General features: G+C 37.1%; 1 protein-coding gene across 1 annotated transcript in view; it reads left to right on the top strand.

Annotated features, from left to right (window-relative positions):
* The window catches only part of LOC308668419 (VPS10 domain-containing receptor SorCS1-like), a gene marked incomplete at its 3' end in the record, with an annotated part of 415,624 nt that overhangs the window by 371,842 nt on the left and 31,235 nt on the right, over positions 1-12,547 (top strand). The window contains 1 exon segment of the mRNA XM_081328297.1: positions 11,082-11,268. Coding sequence (XP_081184423.1) covers positions 11,082-11,268 — 187 coding nt within the window.

Genomic DNA, 12,547 nt, shown 5'->3' with positions numbered 1-12,547 from the left:
TCTGTCTTAGGCCCGGTAACTCTTCAATATATACGTCAGTGGAACTCATCACATTTGCAGATGATACCAAACTGGCAGGAAAAGACAATACTCCAGAAAATAGGCTCGAGGTACAGAAGGATTTTGATAGATTTAAACACTGGGCCTTAGAAAATGAAATTCAATAGGGAGAAAAGTAAAGTTCTATACTTAGGCAGGAAAAACCAAATACAAAGGTACAGAATAGGTGGTATATGGCTCAATAGTATTAACTGCAAATGGGCAATCACTCAAATATGAGCCAGCAGTGTGCTGCAGCTGCAAAAAGGCCAATGCAGTCCCTAGGCTGCATTAACAAAGGTAAAGGATCAAGATCATGCAAAGTATTAATATCACTTTATAATGCCTTGGTAAGACCACATATGGAATATTGCATCCAGTTTTGGTTGCCATAATGTAAAAAAAGATGTTGAGATTCTAGAAAGAGTGCAGAGAAGAGTATCAAAGATGATTATGTGACTGGAGGCTAAAACATACAAAGAACGGTTGCTGGAATTAGTATATCTGGTTTAATGAAAAGAAGGACTAATGATGATATAATAGCAGTGTTCCAATATCTAAGGAGCTGCCACAAAGAAAAGGGAGATCAACTTATTTTCCAAAGCATCCGAAGGCAGGACAAGAAGCAATGAATGTAAACTAATCAAGGAAGATCCAACTTAGAACTAAGGAGAAATTTCCTGACAGAACAATTAATCAGTGGAATGGCTTGCCTCCAGAGGTTGTAGGTGTTCCATCATTGGAGGTTTTTAAGAAGAGATTGGACAGCCATTTGTCCTGAATAATATAGAGTCTCCTGGTTGTACAGGGGATTGGAGTAGAAGTCCTCCAAGAAACCTTCCACCTCTGTTATTTTGTTAAAACCAACCTGTTACAAAATGGAGCATTGAAAGACAAAGATGTAATAAACTGTAATCATAATCATAATAGTAAAGTTGGAAGGGACCTTGGAGGTAATCTAGTCCAACCCCCTGCTCAGGCAGGAAACCCTATACTATTTCAGACAAATGGCTGTCCACTCTCTTCTTAAAAACTTCCAGTGTTGGAGCATTCAGTTTCTGGAGGCAGGTTGTTCCACTGGTTAATTATTCTAAGTGTCAGGAAGTTTCTCCTTCTAGGTTGCTTCTCTCCTTGATTAGGTTCCATCCATTGCTTCTTGTCCTGCCTTTGGGCGCTTTGGAGAATAGCTTGACTCCGTCTTCTTTGTGGCAGCTTCTGAGATATTGGAACACTGCTAAATTATTACTTGACTACTTGATTTGATTACTAACCTCAGTAGCATTAAATATAAAATCTGTTCCAACCATGTATTCTCACTGGATTTCTTGTGCAAGCGCTATGTATATGTATAAGTATATGTCTAAAATAGTTTTTAAAATGTGAGCCTTGGGTAAGTACATATTTAAAAACTAAAACACAGATCACCGAGACTAAAAATTTATTTAAAAACTTAGCTTTTGTCAGTGTCTGCTGACATCGTCAAGAGTTCTAGCCAGGATTGAGAATCATGTTTTTATAGTCTCTGTAACGCCGATTGTTTGGCTAATGAGCGTGTTACCGGTCTATTCGGTTCACACCCTCCTGTAATCAACTGCTCAATTGCTGCAATTCCGTCGTCCTCATTGACAGCTGTTTGAATTTCGGCGTGCTGCTCCTCTCTTCCTGCCCCGCCTGTGCGGAGAAAGCATTCTGCCACTCGCCATCATCTTGCCGTTCTTGTGACATCTCCATGTGTGGTGCTGCCATTTCAGCTGGTTGTTGTTTCTTGTTGTCATCCTCCCTGTCCATGTTGGCTCCAAATCCTTTGCTGTCAATCATTGATGCCATCTGCCGTCCTCTACATTGTTTGCTGCAAAGCTGAGTCCGTTGAGGAGGGTTTGTGATAATCTATTAGCCTGCTTGTGTCAGTGAAGGTCTGTGGCTGTTTCCTTGAAGTTTTCTTATTTAAGGATGTCTGCTGGCGTAATGTCTGATAGGCTGGTGCTAATTCAGTGTGCTGGTTGATAGAATTCCTGTTGGATAGCCAAGCCTCTTTTAGCAGACGGCCACCCTTTATTGCATCATAAGCAATGACCCTGGCCTCTGTGAAGTTGAATGTGTGGTTGTGCTCTGCGGTGTGAGCCCACACTTGTGAGCGCTGCTCATGGTGTTTAATGGCCAATTCATGTTCATGCAGTCTCATTCTGACATGTTTCATGGTCTCACCCACATAATTGCATGCACAGTTAATTACAGTTTATTTGATAGACCACTGATGACATGATTTTTTATTCGATGCTACCATCAACAATGGGTGCCATGTGCTGCAGATGACAGGCTTCCAACCACTACCACTTGGATTGCTTCCAGTTTGTGCGTGCGGTGCGTCCGGAGGTTCAGGAAGAGTCCGCTCCCTGCCGTCCGATCTTTCTTTTTTGGAGAACCCTGAAAAGGGTCGAAAGTTGCCCTGGAGGGGAGACCACTGCTAGGAGGCCCTCCCTGTGATCGCAGAAGGGCGGCAGCCCTCCGGTTGAATCCGGAGCTGCTCCTTTGGCCTGAAGAAGAAGAGACCGGCCATGAAGATGGCCGATCATTAAGCCACTCCCTGCCAAAAGCCAAAAGCACTACCTAGCACTAAGAAGCAATCTGGAGGACCTGGGTGAGACTTTACCTTTCCTATTCCCCTAATCATTTTCCCGTGGGACTTTTCTGAAAATTTCATCCCCCATATTTTGAAAGAACGGCGATTATATCCTTGGGAAACAAATTTTAAAGCCTTAAAGCCTTAAAAGAAAATCAAGTAACTCAGCAAAGAAACTAAGCAATTTTATCTGTACTTACTAAAAAGCTCCTATTTTTTGGTGGGGATCTACTACCCTATTTTCTCTTTAAGCTATGAATTAGGGGGGGGGAAATGGACTAATACTACAAAAGTTTTATATTAATTTTGGAAAAAAAATGTTTACATCGCATTCTATATGCTATTGATGACATCTTGTGGCAAAACGTGGTACAGCAAGTAAATTTGTGAGAGCTGACAATAACAGAGATGTCCTTGATATTATTTTTAAAAATAACTGTGGGAACACCTAGCACTGAAAACAACCCTTTTGGAGGTGGATAATCATTGACTCTTAATAAAATAGCCTCCATGGAAGATTTAGCTGCAAACAACAACGAAATGGATGAATATATCCCACCACTTAATTACAAACTGATACTGGACACGATTTTGGCAATGACAGACCAAATTAAAGCCAAACTACAAGAAAAATCTGACAACTTAAAGCCACCAAATCAAACTCTGACCTTAAATGAGGAACTGACAACCCAAAAGCAAACAGAAGAAGTGGAAACTAACACTAAAATAGGAGACTTCAAAGAACAACAAATGTAACCTACAGAGAAACTTAAAAGTTCAAATTTCAATGTCAACTACAAAACTTACAACTCAAAAAGCAATAGCACCCGAAGAAAGCAACATTAAGAGTGAAGACGTTGTTAGCTGCGAAGTCATGTCCGACCCATCGCAACCCCATGGACAACGTTCCTCCAGGCCTTCCTGTCCTCTACCATCTTCTGGAGTCCGTTTAAGCTCACGCCTACTGCTTCAGTCACTCCATCCAGCCACCTCATTCTCTGTCGTCCCCTTCTTCTCTTGCCCTCAACCTTTCTCAGCGTTAGGCTCTTCTCCAGTGAGTCCTTCCTTCTCATTAGGTGGCCAAAGTATTTGAATTTCAACTTCAGGATCTGGTCTTCTAAAGAGCAGTCAGGGTTGATCTCCTCTAGGACTGACCAGTTTGATCACCTTGCAGTCCAAGGGACTCACAGGAGTCTTCTCCAGCACCATAGTTCAGAGGCCTCAATTCTTTGGCGCTCAGCCTTTCTTATGGTCCAACTTTCACCGCCATACATTGCAACTGGGAAGAATATAGCCTTGACTATACGCAATTTTGTTGACAGGGTGATGTCTCTGCTTTTTAGTGTGCTGTCTAGATTTGTCATGGCTTTCCTTCCGAGGAGCAAGCGTCTTTTAATTTCTTGGCTACAGTCCCCATCTGCAGTGATCCTGGAGCCCAGGAAAATAAAATCTGTCACTACCTCCTTTTCTTCCCCATCTATTTGCCAGGAATTGAGAGGGCCGGATGCCATGATCTTGGTTTTCTTAATGTTAAGTTTCAACCCAACTTTTGCACTCTCCTTCTTCACTCGCAACAAGAGGCTCTTTAGTTCTTCTTCACTTTCTGCCATTAGAGTGGTATCATCTGCATATGATAAATATTATCATATTTATATTTATATTATCATATAAATATTAATAAATAAATATCGTAGGTTGTTGATATTTCTTCCGGCAATATTAATTCCAACTTTTGATTCATCTAGCCCTGCGTTTCTCATGATGTGCTCTGCATAAAAGTTAAATAGGCAGGGCGACAGTATACAGCCTTGCCAGACTCCTTTCCCAATTTTGAACCAATCAGTGGTTCCGTGTCCAGTTCTCACTGTTGCTTCTTGACCCGCATATAGGTTTCTCAAGAGACAAATAAGATGGTCTGGTACTTCCATCTCTTTAAGAACTTGCCACAGTTTGTTGTGACTCACAATCAAAGGCTTTGGCATAGTCAATGGAGCAGAAGTAGATGTTTTTCTGCAACTCCTTAGCTTTCTCCATGATCTAGCGTATGTTGGCAATTTGATCTCTAGTTCCTCTGCCTCTTCGAAATCCTGTCTGTACTTCTGGTAGTTCTCGATCCACATACTACTGGAGTCTAGATTGTAGGATTTTAAGCATAACATTACTAGCATGTGAAATGAGTGCAATGGTATGATAGTTTGAACATTCTTTGGCACTGCCTTTCTTTGGAATTGGAATGTAAACTGATCTTTTCCAATCCTGTGGCCACTGTTGAGTTTTCCAAATTTGCTGGCAAATTAAATATAGCACTTTTACTGCATCGTCTTTTAAGATTTTGAATAGCTCAGCTGGAATACTGTCACCTCCACTAGCTTTGTTGTTGCTCATTTTTTCTAAGGCCCACTTCACTTCACATTCTAGGATGTCTGGCTCAAGGTCAGTGACTACCTCATCGTGATTATCAGGGATGTTAAGCTCATTCTTGTATAGTTCTTCTATGTAATTTTGCCACCTCTTCTTACTCTCTTCTGCCTCTGTTAGGTCCCTGCCATTTTGGTCCTTTATCATGCCCATTTTTGCATGAAACGTTCCTTTCATCTCTCCAATTTTCTTGAAAACATCTCTGGTCCTCCCTATTCTATTGTTTTCTTCTATTTCTTTGCACTGATCATTTAAGAAGGCATTCTTATCTCTTCTAACTATTCTCTGGAATTCTGAATTCAGTTGGGCGTATCTTTCTTTTTCTCCCTTGCCTTTCGCTTCCCTCCTTCCCTCAGCTATTTGCAAAGCTTCCTCAGACAGCCATTTTGCTTTCTTGCATTTCTTTTTCTTTGGGATGGTTTTGGTTGCTACCTCTTGTACAATGTTGTGAACCTCCGTCCATAGTTCTTCACTCTGTCTATCAGATCTAATTCCTTAAAACTATTTGTCACCTCTACTGTATATTCAACAGGGATATGATTTAATTCATACCTGAGTGGCCTAGTGCTTTTTCCTACTTTCTTCAGTTTAAGCCTAAACTTTGCAACGAGAAGCTCATGGTCTGAGCCACAGTCAGCTCCTGGTCTTGTTTTTACTGACTGTATAGAGCTACTCCATCTTTGGCTGCAGAGCATATAGTCAATCTGGTTTCTGTGTTGACCGTCTGGTGATGTCCATGTGTAGAGCCTTCTCTTGGGTTGTTGGAAAAGAATGTTTGCTATGACCATCGTATTCTCTTTACAAAATTCTATCAGCCTGTGCCCTGCTTCATTTTGTACTCCAAGGCCAAACTTGCCTCTTATTCCGGTTATCTTTTGGCCTCCTACTTTAGCATTCCAATCCCCCATGATGATAAGGACATCATTTTTTGGTGTTAGTTCTATAAGGTGCTGTAGGGCTTCATAGAACCGGTCAATTTCATCCTCTTCAGCACTGGTGGTTGGGGTGTAGACTTGGACTACTGTGATATTGAATGGTTTGTCTTGGATTCGAACTGAGATCATTCTGTCATTTTGAGGATTGTATCCCAGTATTGCTTTTCCTACTCTTTTATTGACTATGAAGGCTACTCCATTTCTTCTGACAGATTCTTGCCCACAGTAGTATACCTGATGGTCATCTGAATTAAATTCACCCATTCTTGTCCATTTTAATTTGCTGATATCTAAGATGTTGATGTTCAGTCTTGTCATCTCTTTTTTGACCACGTCCAGCTTTCCTTGATTCATGGATCTTACATTCCAGGTTCCTATGGAGAAAAAATCTTTACAGCATCGAACTTTCCTTTCACCACCAGATACATCCACAGCTGCGCATCCTTTCGGCTTTGGCCCAGTCGCTTCATTCTTTCTGGCGCTGCTAGTACTAGCCCTCTCCTCTTCCCCTGTAGCATTTTGAACGCCTTCCAACCTGAGGGGCTTGTCTTCCAGCATCATATCATTTTGTCTTTTGGTACTGTCCATAGGGTTTTCATGGCAAAGATACTGGAGTGGGTTGCCATTTTCTTCTCCAGTGGATCACGTTTTGTCAGAAGTCTCTGCTATGACTTTTCCATCTTGGGTGGCCCTGCACGGCATAGCTCATAGCTTCATTGAATTATGCAAGCCCCTTCGCCACGACAAGGCAGTAATCCATGAAGGGGGTGAAGAGATTAAAGGCCTTCAAATACACTATATTGACAATTCAGCTAATCAAATGACAACCATAACACCAGCTACTACTTTCTACCTAACCCAGATGGAATTAGAAGAAGAAAAAGACCTGACTGATCTAATGAGAACTATATTTCATCAATCATCAAAAACTGACCTATTAAAGCAAAACTTCAATGGTTACAAATGGGACACTTTCTTTGCAAAACTGACATTTGGATGCTCTCCCTGGATTCAAATAAGGGGTATAGGAAGAAAGGGAGATACATTTGAGAATTTAAAGACACCGAAAGGGAAGCCTGATTGGCACAAAAGGAAGGCAATAGTTAGATTTAAAAAAAATTGAACTTGTTTCTGTTTTGGGATTCCTAAGTATAGAGTTTAAAATATATTTTAATGGATTAAGGGGAATCTCTAAAAAATATAACTGATTTTACATTTAGGTTTTAGATCTGTAAGGGAAAACAAAATTAAGCTTCTAGAATATAATTCTGAACTATATTATAGAATTTGGAATGATATAACAAAAGATAGTATTTTAACAATTGATGAATGGTTAAGACGACATATAGAATATATTAGTTGTAATGATATAGACAGAAACTCATCTTGTATTTAATTTTTAAAGGAAAGTTGGTTATTAGAATCGATATATATTATAGATATAATATAAGCTATTTTCCTATAAGTGGTGAATTGTTAAGATAATAAATAGACGTTATTGGTAAAAAATAAGAATGTTTTGAAATGAACAATGTAAGTTTTGTAGACAGGATAATTACTCTTTATTGAAATAGGGAAATGTGGGTTACCCAAAAAGTAAGCTTTCTTCCATTTATTATAAGCTACTTTAGATTATTTTATTGCAATTAGGTAAAACCTAAAAGCAAGATATTGATATGTATTAGTGAAAATATATTGAAAATTCTTTTAACTGACGAGGTCACAATTAGAAATGTATTAATTTGATTAATTTACTATGTTATAACTAAGGGACGTGGAGAGGGAATTCTTGTTGATGTAACCTGAGCTATTTACAAATAACTTGTTATTTGATATTGTTTACTTTTGATTACCCAACCACCGTATTGCTTCACAAATATTTGAATGTAAATAGTATAAAATTAATAAAACTTATAATAATAATAATAATAAAAAAGAATGGCATGCAGACCCAACCATACCCTTCGAACATGCATAATGCGCCCCAAAGAACCTTACCCGTGAGTGAGATGTCATGAGTGGTCTATCAAATAAACTGTAATAACTGTGCATGCAATTATGTGGAGCAGCGTGCCAAAATTCAAACAGCTATCAACAAGTGCGACGGAAACAGTAATTGAGCAGTTGATTGCAAGAGGGCGTGAGCCGAATAGACCAGTAACACGCTCATTAGCCAAACAATTGGCATTACAGAGACTATAAAAATGTGATTCTCAATCCTGGCTAGAACTCTGACAATGTCAGCAGCCGCTGTCGAAAGCTAAGTTTTTAAATAAATTTTTAGTCTCAGTAACCTGTGTTTTAGTTTTTAAATAAGTACAGTATATGTATACATATAGGTATAAATGTATACATATTTATAAATTTATTCATTCATTGGAGCCAAATCAGAAGTTGAAAGATTAGAGTAAATTAAGAAATTCACTTGAACCTTCACTTGAGATTTAGCTTAATGATAAAATAAAATGCTTAAGGAGAAAGCTATCTCTCTATATCTCTACTTTTCTAATGTAATATAAATACATCTGCTACAACATATGTGTATAAGTAATAACCTTCATCATACAGAAACTATGTTCCTCAGAGCAGTGGAACATATGTATGGAAAACAATATAGCTTAAAAACTTGTTTAAAACAGGCACTCTTTCTCTGCTCCCTCTTCTGTTTTCCCTGAGTTATTTCATTTTTGGTAGAAAAATATCTCGCTGTTGCATACTATACTTTTGCTTACTTGTCCTGGTGCTTCAGATATTTAAATGTCAGCATTTTGATGTGCCCTTTTCAGAAATCTGCTACAGCCTGAATTGTATTTAATGGGCAGAAAGCATTTTCAGTTCAAATAATTTAAGCAATTATTGTGAAGAAAGGAACTTTCAGAGCTAGTTCAATTCTTCCCATAAAAGAAACTGTGAGTAGCAGATGCAGGACTACTCTAATTAAACAGGAAGATGCAATTCTCCCCAGCAAGAAATCTTGGTAAGAACCCAAAGGACAACTTGTGCCGAGCTTAGAAATAACTTTTCCTCCTTCAGGTAGCAATACATAGTGTAAATTTGACCTATCAGATTTTAATATTAATGGTAATGCTATTATTATTATTATTATTATTATTATTATTATTATTATTATTATTATTATTATTATTATTATTATTATTATTATTATTATTATTATTATTAAACAACAACACCATTGGCACTGACAAATTTGCCATTAGTCAATTGCAAAAGGTGGCCTTACTAGGAACTGCTTTCATCCTGCGACAATATCTGTAATTCCATCAAACATCAACATCTGCCTATCCCAGGTCCTTGGTAAGGACTCGATAGGTAGACAAAAATGCCAAATCCAGTCTGAACATCTGGCTGACTGTGCGATGATCAATAATAATAATAATAATTTTGACCAGTAAGTGGCCAAGAAGGACTTAGCTTGTTATTTACACTTAAAAAACTAAAGAAGAACTGAAGAAAAGAAAAGAATTGAAAAGAGGATGAATGGTTGGTATATCAGCTGGAAGATGGCAGTGATCAGAAGTTCCATTAATTCTTTAAAACAATATCTGTAATCTGTAAACATCAACATCTGCCTATCCCAGGTCCTTGGTAAGGACTCGATAGGTAGCAAAAAATGCTAAATCCAGCCTGAACATCTGGCTGACTGTGCGATGATTATTATTATTATTATTATTATTATTATTATTATTATTATTATTATTATTATTATTATTATTATTATTAATAATAATAATAATATATTGCATCATCTTTAATGAAATCCCCACAATTTATATCAAAGTTTTTAAAGGGTCTATCAACAGCTGTTGATAATTCATCAAAAAAATAAAATAAAAAAATTTTACACACTGCAAGGTAAAAAATGCACATATCTTCTACTCCCATGCTTTTCAAATTAAGTTTGCATATACATAAACCAACAAAAGCAATTTTGTTCATTTTTGATGCTATTTCAATGCCAAAATTATTCGTTTGTTTTAATCTTTGCACCAGGTTTAAATGTGCCAGTTTTGAGCACCAAAAGGACTTTTTTAGGGGCATGCATTAATTCTTTCTTTCTCTGTTGATCATGCCAGAGAAAGTGTTTTCTTTAGAGAGAGAGAGAGGTTTCATTATTTTTTTCCTGCATAAATGAAGTTTGCATAAAATAGCAATACAGTTCTTTGCATATTTAACCTAGAATAAAATTGAGAATTGCTTCCAGTTAAACACACACAGAACACACAGGAATAGAATGATCATATTCAAATATTTATAAGGATATTACAGCAGAAAAATGTCTCTATCTCTCTCATACAATACACGTGCATGTATGTCCATATGCACACTGCCTTATATGAAATTTCTCAGTAAGAGATGAACTTTTTAAATTTATTTTTATTTATTTAGTTAAATGCATTGGCTCCCCAATTCTGGTAGACCTGGATGTATTTAAGTCTGTGTGTGTGTGTGTGTGTGTGTGTGTGTGTGCGTGTGTTTGTGAAATATAACAAATAAAAGACACCTTGCACCACATTTCATTGTTCCTTTGTTGATCATCTTTTTTGCCTCACTTTTACACTTTCCAGACTGTACTCCTTCCTTTCATTTCAGTTATGTTTTAGCTGAACATAATGAAGCACTGTCTTATAATCTTGTCGAGATTTATTTAATAGCCAGCAAGATTCTGTATGACCTCATTAAGTACAGTTTGACTTGATTAAACTTCCTTCAAGTTTAATAATAACAATAATCATTAATCCTCTTGTTTATATATTTCTAGCTATATTTATGGTGATCTTTTCACTGAGGCCTTTAAGGAGTAGGAAAGCTTCTTTTATGGTGGCTGTGTTCAATTTATCTTTTATTCCATTTTTAAAAAAAATATTTTATCTTATTTTATTCCCGTGGGTCCTGGAAACAAAGATTTCTATTTTCAAACTGAAGACATTTGTAACTAAAGCAGCCTATCCATCCAGGACAATTAATAGATAAGAAGGGCAAGCATTCAAATGTCTCCAATTTTTGCCATTTTCATTAATCACATGTTTTCTTCCTGCTCTCCTATTTAGGGTGACATTCAAAGATCAATAATCCGTGTGGATTTTGGAGATGGTAGTGCTGTGTCATATGCCAACCTGAGCTCAACAGAAGATGGAATCAGGCACATCTATCAGAATGTTGGCATCTTCCGTGTAACTGCGCAGATCAAAAACAGCCTGGGGACTGACAGTGCAGTCCTATATTTGCATGTAAATTGTATGTAATTACTGTTGGTATAAAAATACTTTAAAGATAAATTGATGTCAACTCAAATTAATTTGTTCTGCTTTTGATAAAAACTGTTGATGGTACAGGTGTTTTGTTTTATTTTATAGAAAGATATTTTGGAAATGAACCAAGAATTAGTTAGATAGAGGACAAGAGAAAAAGGATGAATTTGTGGAGTGCAATGAAAACTTTATATAGAGGGGAAATGGGAATCATGCTGTACTATATTATGAACACATTAAAAATCTACAAGATTAAACATGAATTCAGTGAAACTGTCTTAGGTTTATATCACTGAAAACTTCTTACATATGTGAGGAAAAAGGGAATGCATTTTTGTATACATATTTTTCCCCTATTAAAAATTAATTGGTGATATGAAAAGGAACTAATAAGCCAAGAAATGTTGAGTAAGTAGACCCATTGTTCTGGAATATCTTAGATCTACTTTATTTTCTCTTGTTCTGTGTTTTGATATTAAAAGATTTGGTCTTGGGCATTTTTTCAGATAAGCAAGATGCACACACTTGTTATTGAATTTCTTTTCTTTTTTGACCTGACAAGGAAATTTGTCCTACAGTCCCTATGATGTTCTCACCAAGTCCATGTGATTGCAATTATATTGTATTTATCTATAGAATTTATACCCTTTTTTAGTATTGCACTGCCCAAAACATGTGCAGTTAAACACTTATATAAACTAATTATACTGTTTTGGGTGCACCCTGCCCTTTGGAACATCATATCCCTCAAAATAGATCTACATTGCCTCCTCCCCAACTTTCCATAAAGGTCTAAAAACCAGGCTCTGCCAGTAGGTCTGGAGACCCAATGGGTGGGTATCACTCTGGAGGTTGTTAGTAGATTGAGAGAAGATCCCACATCCCCTCCCATGGTTTTCATGCCTCCTTCTCCCCTCTCTTTTAACCTTTTAGTTATAAATGTTTAATATAACTATGATTGCTGTTATTGCTGCTTTATCTTTTTAATATTTCTGGTTTTAATGTTTCTAAGCCACCCAAAGTTGCCTCTGGATGAGATAAATCCAATAAATAAACAAATAAATAAATTTAATATTTAAACAAGAATTCCAATCAGTATTTAAACAGCATATTCTTCATTTCCATTTTATGTATAAACTAGTTGAACACTCAAATTTATTGTAAGTAGAGAGAGAGGGTAGCATCCCAAATAACCTAACCCACAGTAACACAGAGCCAAGCAATCTGCTGCTGTTTGTTAAGAAAGGTTTTGCCATCCTGTTACA

Source organism: Vipera berus (genome assembly GCF_964194415.1).
Source record: "Vipera berus genome assembly, chromosome: 5".
Classification (NCBI taxonomy): domain Eukaryota; kingdom Metazoa; phylum Chordata; class Lepidosauria; order Squamata; family Viperidae; genus Vipera; species Vipera berus.
This window is presented reverse-complemented; position numbering and strand designations above follow the sequence as displayed.